A 14,679-nucleotide genomic window follows, 5' to 3' on the forward strand; every position below is an offset into this window, starting at 1 on the left:
GCAATTTACTGCATGTAAATTATGCCTCAATTTACAGGCTTGGGCCACCGCCTCAGCACAAGGTTGTCAGCCAGCAAAGCCACAACCCATGTGAGCTACAAAATCATTGCTGTTTCCCCTGCACCTTGCAAATTGCCTACAAGAATCTCTCAGGGCCAGCCCTGACCAAACATAAGGGAAAGTGAATTCTGGGAAATGTATTCCTATTTCAGCCTGGCCAGCTTGACAGCTTAGAGAACCATCATAACACTCCAAACATTCAATGGCTTCCAAATACTCTCAGTGCTTTAACAAAACTTAAAAGCTTCTGGGACTTCCCTGGTGGTCCAGTGGCTAAGACACTATGCTCCCAATACAGGGGGCCGAGGTTCAACCCCTGCTCAGGGAACTAGATCACATGCTGCGGCTAAGATCTCACATGCTGTAACGAAGACCCATTGCAGCCAAATAAATAAATAAAGTGTATATATATATATATATAAAATGTATATGAAAGAACAAAATATATAATATAATTTATAATACATATGAAAGAAGAACAATATTATTTTTAAAAGTGAATTTTGTGACCTGATTTCCACCAGACCTGACTTTCCCTCCTGCCCGCTTCTCAGGTTACATGTATTGACATTCAGTGCTGGTGTCTTTCTAGATCTCCCAGTCTTTCCACACTATCCTTGGTGGCCAGTACACAAAACCGCATCCGCAGCTGGCTCCTAATAAACATCAACTGGACGAACTGTGTGCCAGTGAGAATTACGACTGAGGCTCAGTGCACGAATATGGCTGGAGATGGGCACATAGGCGATAAAGTGCTACGGCAAAGGCCGGCGGGAAGGGAACACACGCGGCCCGTTAGCATCTCCCTTCTGTGCTCCCGGCCTCCCAGGAAACCCGTGGCAGTGCCGAGATATTTTTGGTTGTCACCGCTGGGGAAGGAGGGGTCACTGGAATCTAGGGAGCGGGGACGCGGAAGCTGTAAAGCATCGTATGATGTACAGGACAGCTCCCCTTTCCCCAGCAAAGAAGTACCCTGCACAAAACATCCACAGTGCCAAGGCTGAGAAACCCAGATAAGAATAAAGGGTGCCTGGGTATCATTATACAAAAATATGCATTTATATAAATGTATTATTTCTCAATGAAGTTTACAACAGTTAAAAACATCAATATTTAATTACAAGTGATTTGTCCTACATGCCAGCAATACAAAGTGTTGCATTAGTACCGCCGAAACCAAAGGAATTGGTGAGTGCAATTCGTCTGTTCTCAGCTTTCCATTCCTGTGCCTTGAGTGGCACGTAATTGAGATCAAAGTGCGGCTCTGTGCAGTCCAGGTTTAGAGTAGGCGGCAGTTTCCGATGGTAACAAGCCAGGGCAGTAAAGGCGGCCTCAGCTGCCCCGGCAGCCCCCAGGAGGTGCCCTGTGGCTCCCTTGGTGGAGGAGACCGCAAGGGCGTGTGCGTGGTCTTTGAAAAGCTGTTTGATGGCTTTGTTTTCAGCAGCATCTCCCAAAGGCGTGGAAGTAGCATGTGCATTGATGTAGGATACCTCTTCAGGTTGGATGCCTGCATCTTTCACAGCAGCGGCCATGCATCTAATAAATAAGAAAAAAGCAGTTGAACTCATCAGAACAACGCTTCATTTTAACAAGCCCATCATCTGTGGGCTTCTCCAGTGGTTCAGTGGTAAAGAACCCACCAGCCAACGCAGAAGACATGGGTTCAATCCCTGGGTTGGGAAGATGCCCTGGAGAAGGAAAATGGCAACCCACTTCAGTATTCTTGCCTAGAGAATCCCCATGGACAGAGGAGCCTGGCGGGCTACAGTCCATGGGGTCACAAAGAGTAAGACATGACTGAGCGACTGAACACACACTCATTGTCCATAGGACTACAGATAATGGCTACAGAAATATCCAAGTACACTGGATGAAAAGAACCCTTTTCGTTCCCATAACAGAACAGCATCTTGGATTACCACGTGTACTAGAATGCCATCTGCATGGGAATACCAAGGCACCCCCAGTACCCTGGACTGATTCATCACTGTGACATAAACATATAAGCCTATGGATTTTATAATCTCTAATAAAACATATTTCCATTTTATTTGAACTGTCCTTTTTTCCTGGAGGAAAAAGCCATGTAGACTCAGCCTCAGAATAATTTTTCTTTGGGGAATTTCTTATCAGTGGGGTATGCATACAGAGTTAAAATAAGGAGAAAAGATTTATAACTATGATTTAATTTTTTCTTTCACATTTAAATGTAAAACTTTGCATATTTCCCAATAATCTAAAAAAAAAAAAATCCACACAAAAATGTGCCATTATCTTAATGCTTCAAATATCTTTCAAAACCTTCTTATTCAGGCCATAAGAATTCTAAGTGAATGAAGAAGTACAAAGCCAAACCTCCAAACAGACAAATTTTAAAATAAAATATTTCAAAAAAATAAATAAAACATTTCTCTGGGAAAACCTTTGAAAATCTCATGGATGTTAACACTTTTTTCAGTTCTGGGTGCCTCGATTTCCTTAAGAGAAGGAAATATAAGAGTATAATCTGAAGTGTGATGAAGGGCTTCGACCATCTCCTCATCCAGCTGGCTGCTACGCTTGACATTTCCAGTACCAGCAACTACTCAATAAAACTCAAAAGGATATTCAAACGTTTTCAAATATTTCAAACACGGTCAAACACCAAGGCCAGATACTACCATTTCCCCTAAGTTGAGCCTCCAACAGTCTTAGCTGAAGAAACGGGAACAAACGAGCAGTCTTTACCTGAAGGCACCCTCTCCTCCAGGGTCGGGGGCGGTTATGTGGCCGGCATCCCCGGAGAGTCCGTAGCCCACAATCTCTGCGTAGACCCGGGCCCCTCTGCGGAGCGCATGCCTGTGTTCTTCCAAGACCAGCACTGCCGCGCCTTCTCCCATTACAAACCCGTCCCTCTGGGGGTGAAACGGTCGACAGGCGGACTTCGGATCCGTGTTTGTGCTCAGAGCCCGGGCTCTGGCGAACCCAGCAAGGGACAGGGGGCTGATGCAAGAGTCCGTCCCCCCGGCCACCATCACGTCCGCATCTCCGTGGGCTACGAACCTGAACGAGTCTCCCACCGCATGAGCCCCGGTGGTGCAGGCCGTGGAGACCGCGTGGTTGGGGCCCTTAAGCTTATGGCGGATGCTGACTTGGCCTGATGCCATGTTGACCAGAATCTTAGGGACGAAGAATGGGCTGACTTTACTGTAACCTTTGGTCTGAAACGTCAAAGCGGTTTCGGAAATCACTTCGAGAGGAACCATTCCCATGCCGATTGCGACGCCTGTAGCTGCCTGGTCAGCTTCTGATTGAGGGTGCCAGCCCGCATCTTTTAAGGCTAACTCAGCGGCAGCGATGGCCATCACCGTGGGAGGAGACATGGACTTGGTATCTGACTTGGGCACAAAGTTTTGCTCGTTGAACTGCCCTTCATCACAACCTCTTGGCACGTAAGCAGCAACGCTGCAAGGGATGCTCTGGTACTCGTCGCCAACCAGGGAGACGATTCCACTCTCTCCCCGGACAAGGCGGTCCCACACCAGCTGAGTTCCAACGCCAAGAGGGGTCACTAAACCGATGCCAGTGATGACGACCCGCCGACGCAATCCCGGTGCTGGTGCGGTTGCCAAAAACCGCCTTTCATTTACTAATCGCTGGCATGATCTTGCATGTATCAGATGACATTTGGTAATCCTTAGGAAAATTTGCAAGCCGTCGGACAGCATGGTTGAAATTCAGAGGCTCAGCACCTTTCCTGGAACAGAACACAACACGCCCAACAGGTATATTCACTGTGGTTTAGAACACCTTAAAAGGTCTAAGAAAACAACATCCAGGGTGTGGTTTTCAGGCGTTCGGTTGTGAGCTGTTAAGGAAACTTAGGGAAAATAACGTTACTTCATTTTAATTTATACTTATTATCGAACCACTGTTTGGACGCAGCCCTTTTCAGACTCCAATTACCCTAAGATATTCGAAGACAAAGGGGTGAAACGACAATTCATTCGAATCACAGAAACAGAACTTGACTATGAAACACATACGGGCACTCCTGGCCTGATACGGCTGCGGAAAGCATCCTTTTTCAGGATGGCCGAGACCGTATTACATTTAATGCTTCTGGTATTAACGGAGTAAAACACATTTCGGGGCGTAGTCTTCGAAGTAGGGGTGAGAGGACTTTTTGGATCCTCAACACGGAGAGAACCAGGATTTCTGCGACCGCGAAGGTCAAGGGCGAGGGGAGGCCGGGGACAAGGGACGGTGGCCAACTACCAGCACCGCCCCAGACACCCGGGGAGGGCGTGGAGAGAGGAACAGACAGCAGCCCCGGGTCCTCCACGCCGCTCTCCGCACCCGCCCCCGACCCGACGGGGCGCCGGAGCGCGAAAGCCAAAGAGGGGCGAGCGGCCACTACCTGCACCTGGTGCGGCCCGCGCAGCCGCGGTCCCCAGAGCCCGGCGGGCGATGCGCACGCGCACAGGCACGTCCGGGCTCGCTGGCGCACGCGCACAGGCACGTCCGCGAGAGCGCGCACGCATGAACGCGAGGGCGCGCGCGCCCGCTGGGCCGAGCGCCCTTCCCCCGCGTCCCCTTGGCGGAGGTCAGACCTTCCTGGAGGCGGATCCCGGCTCCGGGCTTTAGGCCACCTCGGCCGCTCCAAGATAAGCTGGAACGCTGGCGAAACGCAAGGAGAGAGCCCGTCAAGAGGGGATTTTTTTTTTCTCCCCTAATAATGCCCAAATAGTCTTCTGTTGTGGGGAAAAGGGGCACCGTCAGAATTCTGCTAGACTCCTAGGGAAGAGTTAAAGACGTTCCTGTGTCTTTCCAGTAATTTCTGGATCGCCCACAGCTGTTTGTAGTAGCAAAACAGGCCGAAATAAAATGCCCAACAGCAGGAAGTCGGCTGTGAGTTTTGTTGTTCAGTGGCTACATCCTGTCCGACTCTGCGACCCCATGGAGCACAAAGCTGTGGTACATCTAAATGCTCTGCGGCCACTTAAAATAATTGTGTGTGTGACTATTAATGTAGGGCTCCCCGGGTGGCTCGGTGGTAATGAAAGGCTTGCAGGTGCAGGAGACAACGGGGTTCCATCCCTGGAGATGGAAATGGGGCAACCCACTCCGGTGTTCTTGCCTGGGAAATCCCAGGGACAGAGGAGTCTGGACAGCTACAGTCCATGGAGTCGCTAAAAATGGACTTATTTATTAATGTGGAAAGCCATTGATACTTTGTTAGAAGATCCAAGTCGTAGCTTGTGGTTTTACTTTTTAAAGGGGATTTTTTTTGGGGGGGGGGGTTGTCTGCAAAGTATGTACAGTAATGGTGATGTCCCTCCCACACACACCTTTTTTTCCCAGCGGTGCAGAGACTTGAGGAATCTTAGTTCCCCCTCCAGGGGTGGAACCCAGGACCACCCGCAGTGGAAGCGCTGAGCCCCACTGGACCTCCAGGGAATTTCCTCTCACCCTTATTTTTGCTTAGTTTTGTTTCCTATCTTGTCTACAGTATTCAAATAAGCCTTTCTAATAATAAACTTATGTTTACTTTTACAATGTATTTTCAGATCTTGGAGACAGGAATAGAACAAAGAAAAATGTAGACATTTATTTCTAAGTCTTCGAAAAATTCAGCAACTTATTTGCTCAGAGCTGACTGAATTTATCAAGGGAAAAATAACATGAGTGTATTTTTTAAAATGCAAGAAGTCAGCAAGGTAGTATTTAATGGAAGAGCAAACTCATTGGAAAGGACTCCGATGCTGGGAAAGATTGAAGGCAAAAGGGGAAGGGGGTAGACAGAGGATGAGATGGTTGGATGGAATCATCGACTCAATGGACATGCATTTGCGCAAACTCTGGGAGATAGTGAAGGACAGAGGAGCCTGGTGTGTTGCAGTCCACAGGGTGGCAAAGAGTCAGACCTGACTTAGGGACTGAACAACTACAGCTCATGTGCTGTCCCAGGTGAGTTTTGTGTCCTTTTTCCTTTTTTAGTTTTTGGTCCTGCTGGGCAGCTTGCAGGATCTTAGTTCTCCAACTAGGGATTGAATCTGCACCCTCATCCCTTAGCAATGAAAGCATGGGGACCTAACCACTGGACTGCCACTGAATTCCCTGTCCTTTTCTCTCCTTTAGATAAAGGGTTGACTATATACCTGTCAGCATATTTGTATCTTTCTGGGCAATGTCTCTTGAAGCATTTTTTTTCCAAGTAGAGTGCTTTGCCGTCTTTCCTAGCTCTAGAGGATTTGGGAGAAACTTAGCTTTTCCTGGTTAGTAATGGATTTAAATGTGTCTGGAAATACACTTTTTCTAAAATTGTTCCCTAATATGACCTTGAGTCATCCTTGATCCAAGGCCTAGTCCATCACTTCTTAGTACAACCTTCTTTCAATGATAGTAGAGTTACTTTAAGAGAAATTAAAACAAACATGTGGTTATAAAATACAACTAAATGAGTGAGAAGTACCCAAATTTGCTCTCTCCTCTCTTCATTGATACACAGTTTTCGAGTCACAGTGTGAAAAGACCTAAAATATATTTTATGAAGCCAAACTCATATGTAACATACAGTTTTAACACGCTGTTCTTTTTTCTTTCATACATCACAAAATTATCTTGGATAACAAGTGACAAGTTGATTAAAATATTGTAGAAAAGTAAAGCCACTGATAAGTCATTTCATTTTCATTTCTCCTTCTGATCTTCCCTTTGGTCTGGAAAGGGGTGAGAAGTTTTATGATATTCTAATAGCTGTCTATGGTTTAGTACCATGCGTGCGCATGTGCTTAGTCACTCAGTCGTGTCTGACTCTTTGCGACCCCATGGACTGTAGCCCACCAGGCTCCTCTGTCCATGGGGATTCTCCAGGCAGGCATACTGGAGTGGGTTGCCATTCCCTACTCCTCAGGATCTTCCCAACCCAGGGATCAAACCCAGGTCTCCCTGCATTGCAGGTGGATTTTTTACCATTTGAGTCATCAGGGAAGCCCTTTAGTACCATATTCCTTGCCAAAATACATTGGTATTTTATCTAAAATAAAAAACTTCAAAATGGCCCCACTTACCATAGTCTCTTGTTCAGCCATAGATTTACTTAAATTTTTGTGATTTGGTTCAAAACTGTATTTTGAGGTATAGTTCCCGTTCTCTGTTAAAACATTTCCACCCAAGATGACTGTTCTCTTGCTCTGCTCAACTAGAGTCTGCTTCACCTACATCTGTTCACATGACTGACCTTCCTACATACTTGCCCCAGCCCCAGTGAGTGATTGTTCTAATCTTTAGATCGGAACCCCCCTAACGTGACAGTTCTTCGAAGGGGCCGTGAGGGGTGTGCCCCTCTGCTTGCTTCTCCTGGTAACCTATGAGCTAGCCGGATGTCAACGTGGGCCCCCTCCCACCGGAAGCAAAGACCCCTGCCATGGTCCTGCCCACCTGCCCACCGTCTGCAGCACACATGTAAGATCCCTCCGTCCATTAAACCATTGATGTCTCTGGGCTCTTTTTTCAGTCTTGAAGTAAGTACAGGATTTACAGGCCTACAGGGTGCAGACCAACATCCAGCAAAACTGAGCTAACTTCTAGATGGACTTCAGCTTCTCTTTTTGCTTGTACGTTCTTTTCTTCAACATTTCTGCCTAACCTGAGCCAGAAACTGGCGTATGAAAATGAATAGGGTATGGTTCCTGCTTTCAAGAAGTTCATTGTCTAGTAGAATGAAATACCTGTGAAGACAAATATGTGCAAAGTACTGAAACAGGTGCTATAATAGAAGAATATAACAGAATTATAATAATATGAAAGAGACAATATAATACTATGGGTCAATACCACCTTCCAAAGTCAAGAAAGTCTTCCAAAAAGTTGACCTTTGAACTGCATCTTGAAGATGCGTAAATGTCTAGTAATCTTGGTGGGAAAGGGCATCGTGCCGGGCAGAACAGAACAAATTCTGAGACCTGGTGTCTTCTACACGTGCTGGTAGTAGTTCAGTGTGGCCAACACTGGATTTGAGGTTGGGACAAAGCAGCAGGGAAAGTCTGAGAGTGAAGAATGGGCTGATGGGAACAAGTCTTGGGTTTTGTGCAAAAGACTTCGGATTACTCCTGTAGGTCAGAGATGGTATGTGGGCAGCCCCAGTCTGCAACCTGTGGTCTGCAGCCTTCTTTTATTGACTCTAAATTCCTCTAGGAAGGAAATGGTACACTCTCTCATTCCCTACCCCAGGCCCTCTGCTTCTTTTTGTCTTGAACAAAGCCAGTTACATTCAAATTTCTTGCCTAATTCCTGATATCACTTGACTGTAGAGAGTGTGCTGAATTGCTAAAATTTGGTCTTTGTACACTAGTGCTGGATTAAATCTCAGACAAGATTCTGAGTGAAACAAAAATAGCTTTATTGCTTGGCCGGGCAAAGGGGGTCATAGCGGGCAAATGCCCTCAAGGCTGTGTGTCCTGCCCTAGAAGGCGTAGTGAGGAATCATGGTGTTCAAGGATCAGGGCATGGTCAGCTTGTGGACGTCCTTCTGAATGGCTGGTGGAGAGGTAATCCGGAGTCAGCATCATCAGCCTTCTGGTTCCAACTGGTCTGGGGTCTACCTGCTTGTGGGCAGCATGCAATTAACTTCTCCACCTGGTGGGGGTTTCAGAATCTGCAAAACAGCTCACAGGCCAAGACTCAGAATATTATCTATAGTCCTTGAGAAAGAACTAAAGGTCCTTGACTTTGTTTAATGGCCAAAGTATTGTTTTGTCCTGCTTGACTGATTCCCTTTGACTAAAGTCTTTCTACAGACAGAAGGCAGGCGGAGGACATGGGTGGGGGGGTCTGTTCCCGGAAGTCTTTATAAGGGTCTTGCTTAGTTACATGTGGGCAAGGGGTAGCCATGGAAGACTTCTCAGTGAAGAATAACATGATCAGAGGGGTGATTTAGAAAGAGCATCATTGCAGTATGTGCAGGGGAGTTGGAGGATGTGGGAATGGCCTTGGGGAAGAGAGTGCAGACTGGTGGGGCCTGAACAAGGGCAATGGTGAGGAGGAGAGATTGCTAGGATGCTGTCCTTAAGTGTGTGTGTATTTGGTGGGGGGCGGGGGGGGGGGATGGTGATCTCCCATAGCTGGGATGTTCGCCCCTTCCTCACTCCATTAACCTCCAAATTTAAGGGTTCTGTTCAAATTCTTCCTCTTCCATGAAATTTCAACAACAGTGGAATTTTCCTTCCTCTAAATGAATACTTCTCAAACTTTACTGGGCACCTGAAAGGCTTACTGCACAGATTGCTGGGTCTCACCTGTAAAGATGGGGCTTGAGAGCTTCCCAGGAGGCTCAGTGGTAAAGAATCCGACTGCCAATTCAGGAGACGGGTTCAATCCCTGGTCCAGGAAGATCGCACATGCCCCGAGCAACTCAGCCTGTGTGCCACAACTACTGAGCTTGTGCTCTAGACCCCATGAGCCGCAACTGCTGAGACCCGAGCACCCTCGAGCTGTGCTCTGCAACAAGAAAAGCGCTGCAAGGAGAAGGCTGCACCACACAGTGAGGGAGGAGCCCCCACTTGCCACAGCTAGAGAGAAGCCTGCACAGCAGTGAAGACCCAGCACAGCCGAAAATAAATAAAATTATATATAAAAAAAAAAAAAGATGGGGCTTGCGAACATCCTGATGAATTCCCTGGTGATGCTGCTGCCGGTCCAACCAGTGAGCCGACTCACAGGGACTCCCGTGAAGCCAGCGGGCCCGTGCTCATCCCCACTGCCTCTGTGCAGCACAGCAAGCACCTTTAGTAGCCACTGCATAACTATTTGGTGAGTGAATGAATTACGGAATGAATGAATAAACACATGCGTATGCAGATGCCACTTTGTACATTTCTTACCGTGGTTTTTTCACAGTGGCTCTTTTTGTTTCATCAACTAAACGGCTATCTGTGTATAAGGTATTATTATTAATTTTGTCCTTCCTACTAGATTAAAGGTTTCTTATGTCATTCATCTCAGGCTGCTTTGCAGAGTGCGTGCTCGATAAATAGTAATTGGTTATATACATGATACGATCATACAATAGTGAATCATCACATACTCCTGAAAGGCTTCAACCCCTCTCCTTGCCATTGGCCTTCATTTAGGTCAACATTTTCATTTTTTATGACAAAACCTGTCCCAGGGAAATTTTAGTGAGTCGTATCTTTATTTCATCTAAGAATAGTGCCACCATATGTCATTTGTCTTCTAAAGATGGTGTTCTTAATAAAGCCGGAATCCTAAAAGGAAATTCATTACTCTGAAGCAAAAAAAAAAAAAAAATCAAGTGAACGGAAAGTTCAAACCTGATTTAATACTAGAATATCCTTTTATGTGTTTGAAGCAGTGGTGGGTATAAAGAGATTAAGAGTAGCTTAATATCTTCGATTTTTCTACAGGAAATTGAAAAATCAAAATATTTTCACCTTACGAAAGTAGAAGAAGCAGACAAGGAAAAGAATGAGTCAAGTCCCTTATAGTAAATTCCTTAATAGCTCCATAAATGGTATCCTAGAGAGATTTTAGTTACTCAAAGTAAAGGGTAATTGGGAAGGAGTAAAATTTCAGATGAATTAAAATAAACAATAACTCAGTGAATTACCTTGAAATGAGGATTTTTATGACGTTATGGACTGTATGATATTATAATAGCATTAATTTTGTAGCACTGGTTTTCACACTACGATTGCATGTTTCCCACAGAAGCACCCCCAAGACCAACACCTGTCAAGGGAAAAGCTGAGTTGCTAATACTCTATTCGTCCCCACACCACATATGCATTCCTGCTTCAATCCTAGAGTGCCTCCACTTCGGTGTTTTATATATACTAGGTTTTCTCTTAAGATTTTATTTGGGGGAAAAAAAAAAAGATGTTCTAGATCTTTAAAAAAAATCCTGACTATTAGATAGTATATGGTAACCTTATATGATTATTATAGAATAAATACGTTGATGGAAAAAGAAACTCCAGGGGAATACAGTTTGTGATGGAGATAGCTAATCACAACCCCAACCCCCACCCCCATCCTCCCTGCTTGAGGGTTGTGGGTGCTCCCTGTCCAGCTAAGGACTACATTTCCCAGCCTCCCAACCTCCCCAACTCCGGCGGACTTTTACCTGGTCAGGGCTTCCTTTTTACCAGTGATACAGTAAAGAAAACGCTGTTTGTCATTTCTGGGCTCGTGAAGCAGATATGCCTTCTTTGTGCCCAGCCACTAAGTAAATGCAGAAGTCTCTGAGGCCATATAGCAGTAGTTAACAAACCACAAGCTAAATCCAGAAGGGTGCTTGTTTTTGTAAACGGTTTCATTGGAACATAGCTACACCCATTCATTCTAAAGTACAGTTGACCCTTGAACAACATGGGTTTGAACTGCCTGGGTTCACTTAATATATGGATTTTTTAAAATATTAAATGCTACAGTGCTACATGGTCTGCTGTTGGTTAAATCCTCAAATTCAAAACCACTCAATACAATCTACGAGCTACAGTGGAACCTCACATATATACAGAGGAAGTTATTCACAGAATTTGACTGCCAGGGAGTGTTGGTGACCATAACAGCCCATGCTGTTCACCCTAACACCCCATGTTAGGGGTGTTAAGAGCAAACTACTGTTTGCTGCAGAGACAGAGTAGTTAAACAGTTGAAACAGAGATGGTATGGCCAGAAAGCCTTAAACATTTACTAAATGGCAACCCATTCCAGTATTCTTGCCTGGAAAATTCCATGGACAGAGGAGCCTGGCAGGGCACAGTCCGTGAGCATGGGATTGCAAAGAGTCAGACACAACTGAGCAACGGAGCATGCATGCACATGGCCCTTTATAAAAAATGTTTGTTGATCTCTATGCTATGGGATAAAGGAGCCTGGGGCCCTGAATCATTACACGGAGGAACTGACAAATGAGAACTGCACTATTAAACTGTTGTGTGAACAAGAAAGATATTTATGTTAAATCATGGAAATCTTTAGTTACAGTAGCTAACAACAAATTATCAGTTAAACACACTATGCTTGGAACCTGGTCCAAGAATATTATATTTATTAATATATAAATATTATATTTATTAAATCTTCTCACACATATCTGGCAATTGAACAATAATTGAAGTAGATAGTATAGCTCAGGGCCTTGCTCAGAGATACTGGAAGAAAATTTCAAAAAGCAAACTGAAGATAAGGCATCAAGAAAATTTAAAGCAACTAACTTAGACAAAAACTAACCTATTTAAAATCTATCATCAAGAAATAATATTTGTTGAGGTTTGGAAAGGAGTTTCTGCAAAGAAAGGAGGCATTGGTAAAGCACATTTTCAAAGGCATGGAGAGGCAAAGCATGGATTAAAGAGGTTAGGATCCATCTTCTAAAAGGAATAGAGGACACTCATCACAGCCTTTACCTGCACACCAAAGTCACAAATCGATCCATGCCCTTACTATATGGTATGCATAACTTGCTGTCTCCCCTTTCCCCTCTATCCTATTGTCATTATTGGGTCTGTGTTTTATTTTGGTCAATAGAGTCCCCCACCTACAACCTGCACTTTTGAAAAACACTTCTTTACAGAAGCACAATACTATCTGGGCTGGGAATGATGCAAGAGATTTTCAATCATTTATCTAGTTCTAAAAGGAATCCATAGAGGGGAATCCCAGCAGAGTTCATAGCCATGCCTTTGGTTTTGAAAACTGTTTGCTCCTTCCTCCTGGGGTCTTTCATCCCCATTTATTTAGGAAGGCCTGACAACCTACAGATGACACCACCCTTATGGCAGAAAGTGAAGAGGAACTAAAAAGCCTCTTGATGAAAGTGAAAGTGGAGAGTGAAAAAGTTGGCTTAAAGCTCAACATTCAGAAAACGAAGATCATGGCATCCAGTCCCATCACTTCATGGGAAATAGATAGGGAAACAGTGGAAACAGAGTCAGACTTTATTTTTCTGGGCTCCAAAATCACTACAGATGGTGACTGCAGCCATGAAATTACAAGACGCTTACTCCTTGGAAGGAAAGTTATGACCAACCTAGATAGCATATTCAAAAGCAGAGACATTACTTTGCCAACAAAGGTCCATCTAGTCAAGGCTATGGTTTTTCCAGTGGTCATGTATGGATGTGAGAGTTGGACTGTGAAGAAGGCTGAGCACTGAAGAATTGATGCTTTTGAACTGTGGTGTTGGAGAAGACTCTTGAGAGTCCCTTGGACTGCAAGGAGATCCAACCAGTCCATTCTGAAGGAGATCAGCCCTGGGATTTCTTTGGAAGGAATGATGCTAAAGCTGAAACTCCAGTCCTTTGGCCACCTCATGCGAAGAGTTGACTCATTGGAAAAGACTCTGATGCTTGGAGGGATTGGGGGCAAGAGGAGAAGGGGACGACAGAGGATGAGATGGCTGGATGGCATCACTGACTCGATGGACGTGAGTCTGAGTGAACTCCGGGAGTTGGTGATGGACAGGGAGGCCTGGCGTGCTGTGATTCATGGGGTCGCAAAGAATCGGACGCGACTGAGCGACTGATCTCTGATCTCTGACAACCTGTGAGGAGGAAGCTGTAAGATATTTTCATTTGGGAAAAAGCTGGCGGTTGGAGTACAGTTTCCCCACCATCTTGGCTGGATCTATTGAGGCCAGCCTTGGGACACAGAGGAACCCAGGTTTCTGCCATGTACCAGCCAGCACCCTCTAGCCCTGCCCAAAGCCCGCAGCCCCGTGTACCAGCCCTTCCACCCCACCCCTGGCCCAGACTACTGAGTCAATTTCCCAGGCAGGTTGATAAGAGGCTTTCTCTGTCTCCTTTCATACTTTAATGAGACTCTGTTACACAAAAGCTCTTGAGTGATCAAGCCTGGTCCCTGGTCCATGGTCCCGAAGCTAAGTCTTCTTCGGAGATGACGAATCCGACATGTTCACTGGAAACTATCACTACCAGACTGCTACTGCTGCTGCGAAGTCACTCAGTCCTGTCCGACTCTTTGCGACCCCATAGACTGGGAGGACCCCATAGACTGTATCCTGCCAGGCTCCTCTGCTCATGGGATTCTCCAGGCAAGAGTACTGGAGTGGGTTGCCGTTTCCTCCTCCAGGGAATCTTCCCAACCCAGGGATCGAAGTCGCGTCTCCTGTACGGCAGGCGGATTGTTTACAGCTGAGCCACTAGGGACGCCCAATACCCCTGGGCAAAGCTCCTCGTTCTAGAGGATCAAGACACCGTCCCCGTCTGGTGGAAGCTCCTTGAGTCCTGACCACCAGGTTTCTCTCTCCGTCCAAAACCTCAAAGCTCCCAAACAGCCCCCAGCAGGCGGGGACAAGGCCCCCGCCCCGGCTAGACGACCCAGTCCCTGGAGACCAGTCCCCGCTCTGGAGACCAGATCCCCTCTCCCCGCCCCGCCCCGCCCCGCCCCATCTCCCCGCCCCGCCCCGCCCCGCCCCGCCCCGCCCCGCCCCATCTCCCCGCCTCTCCCCGCTCCTCCCCCCGCCCTCCCCCAGCCCTCCTCTCCCCGCCCCGCCCCCCGCCCCGCCCCCCGCCCGTCGGGCAGGCCGCGGGCGCGGCGCGCCGGGGCGCCTGCTCAGAGCGCGCGCGGCGCGGGGCGGGAGCGGGTGGCGCG

At 46.6% G+C, this 14,679-nt stretch overlaps 1 protein-coding gene across 1 annotated transcript; it reads right to left on the reverse strand.

Annotated features, from left to right (window-relative positions):
* Positions 1-1,095: 1,095 nt before the first annotated feature.
* On the reverse strand, positions 1,096-4,547 carry OXSM (3-oxoacyl-ACP synthase, mitochondrial). The gene is made up of 3 exons (XM_027530062.1): positions 4,460-4,547; positions 2,788-3,796; positions 1,096-1,596 (listed from the first exon to the last, which is right to left on the reverse strand). The coding sequence occupies exons 2-3, from the start codon at positions 3,765-3,767 to the stop codon at positions 1,194-1,196; spliced, it is 1,383 nt and encodes a 460-aa protein (XP_027385863.1). The 5' UTR covers positions 3,768-3,796; positions 4,460-4,547; the 3' UTR covers positions 1,096-1,193.
* Positions 4,548-14,679: the final 10,132 nt, after the last annotated feature.

This window comes from Bos indicus x Bos taurus, chromosome 27, assembly GCF_003369695.1.
Source record: "Bos indicus x Bos taurus breed Angus x Brahman F1 hybrid chromosome 27, Bos_hybrid_MaternalHap_v2.0, whole genome shotgun sequence".
Lineage (NCBI taxonomy): Eukaryota > Metazoa > Chordata > Mammalia > Artiodactyla > Bovidae > Bos > Bos indicus x Bos taurus.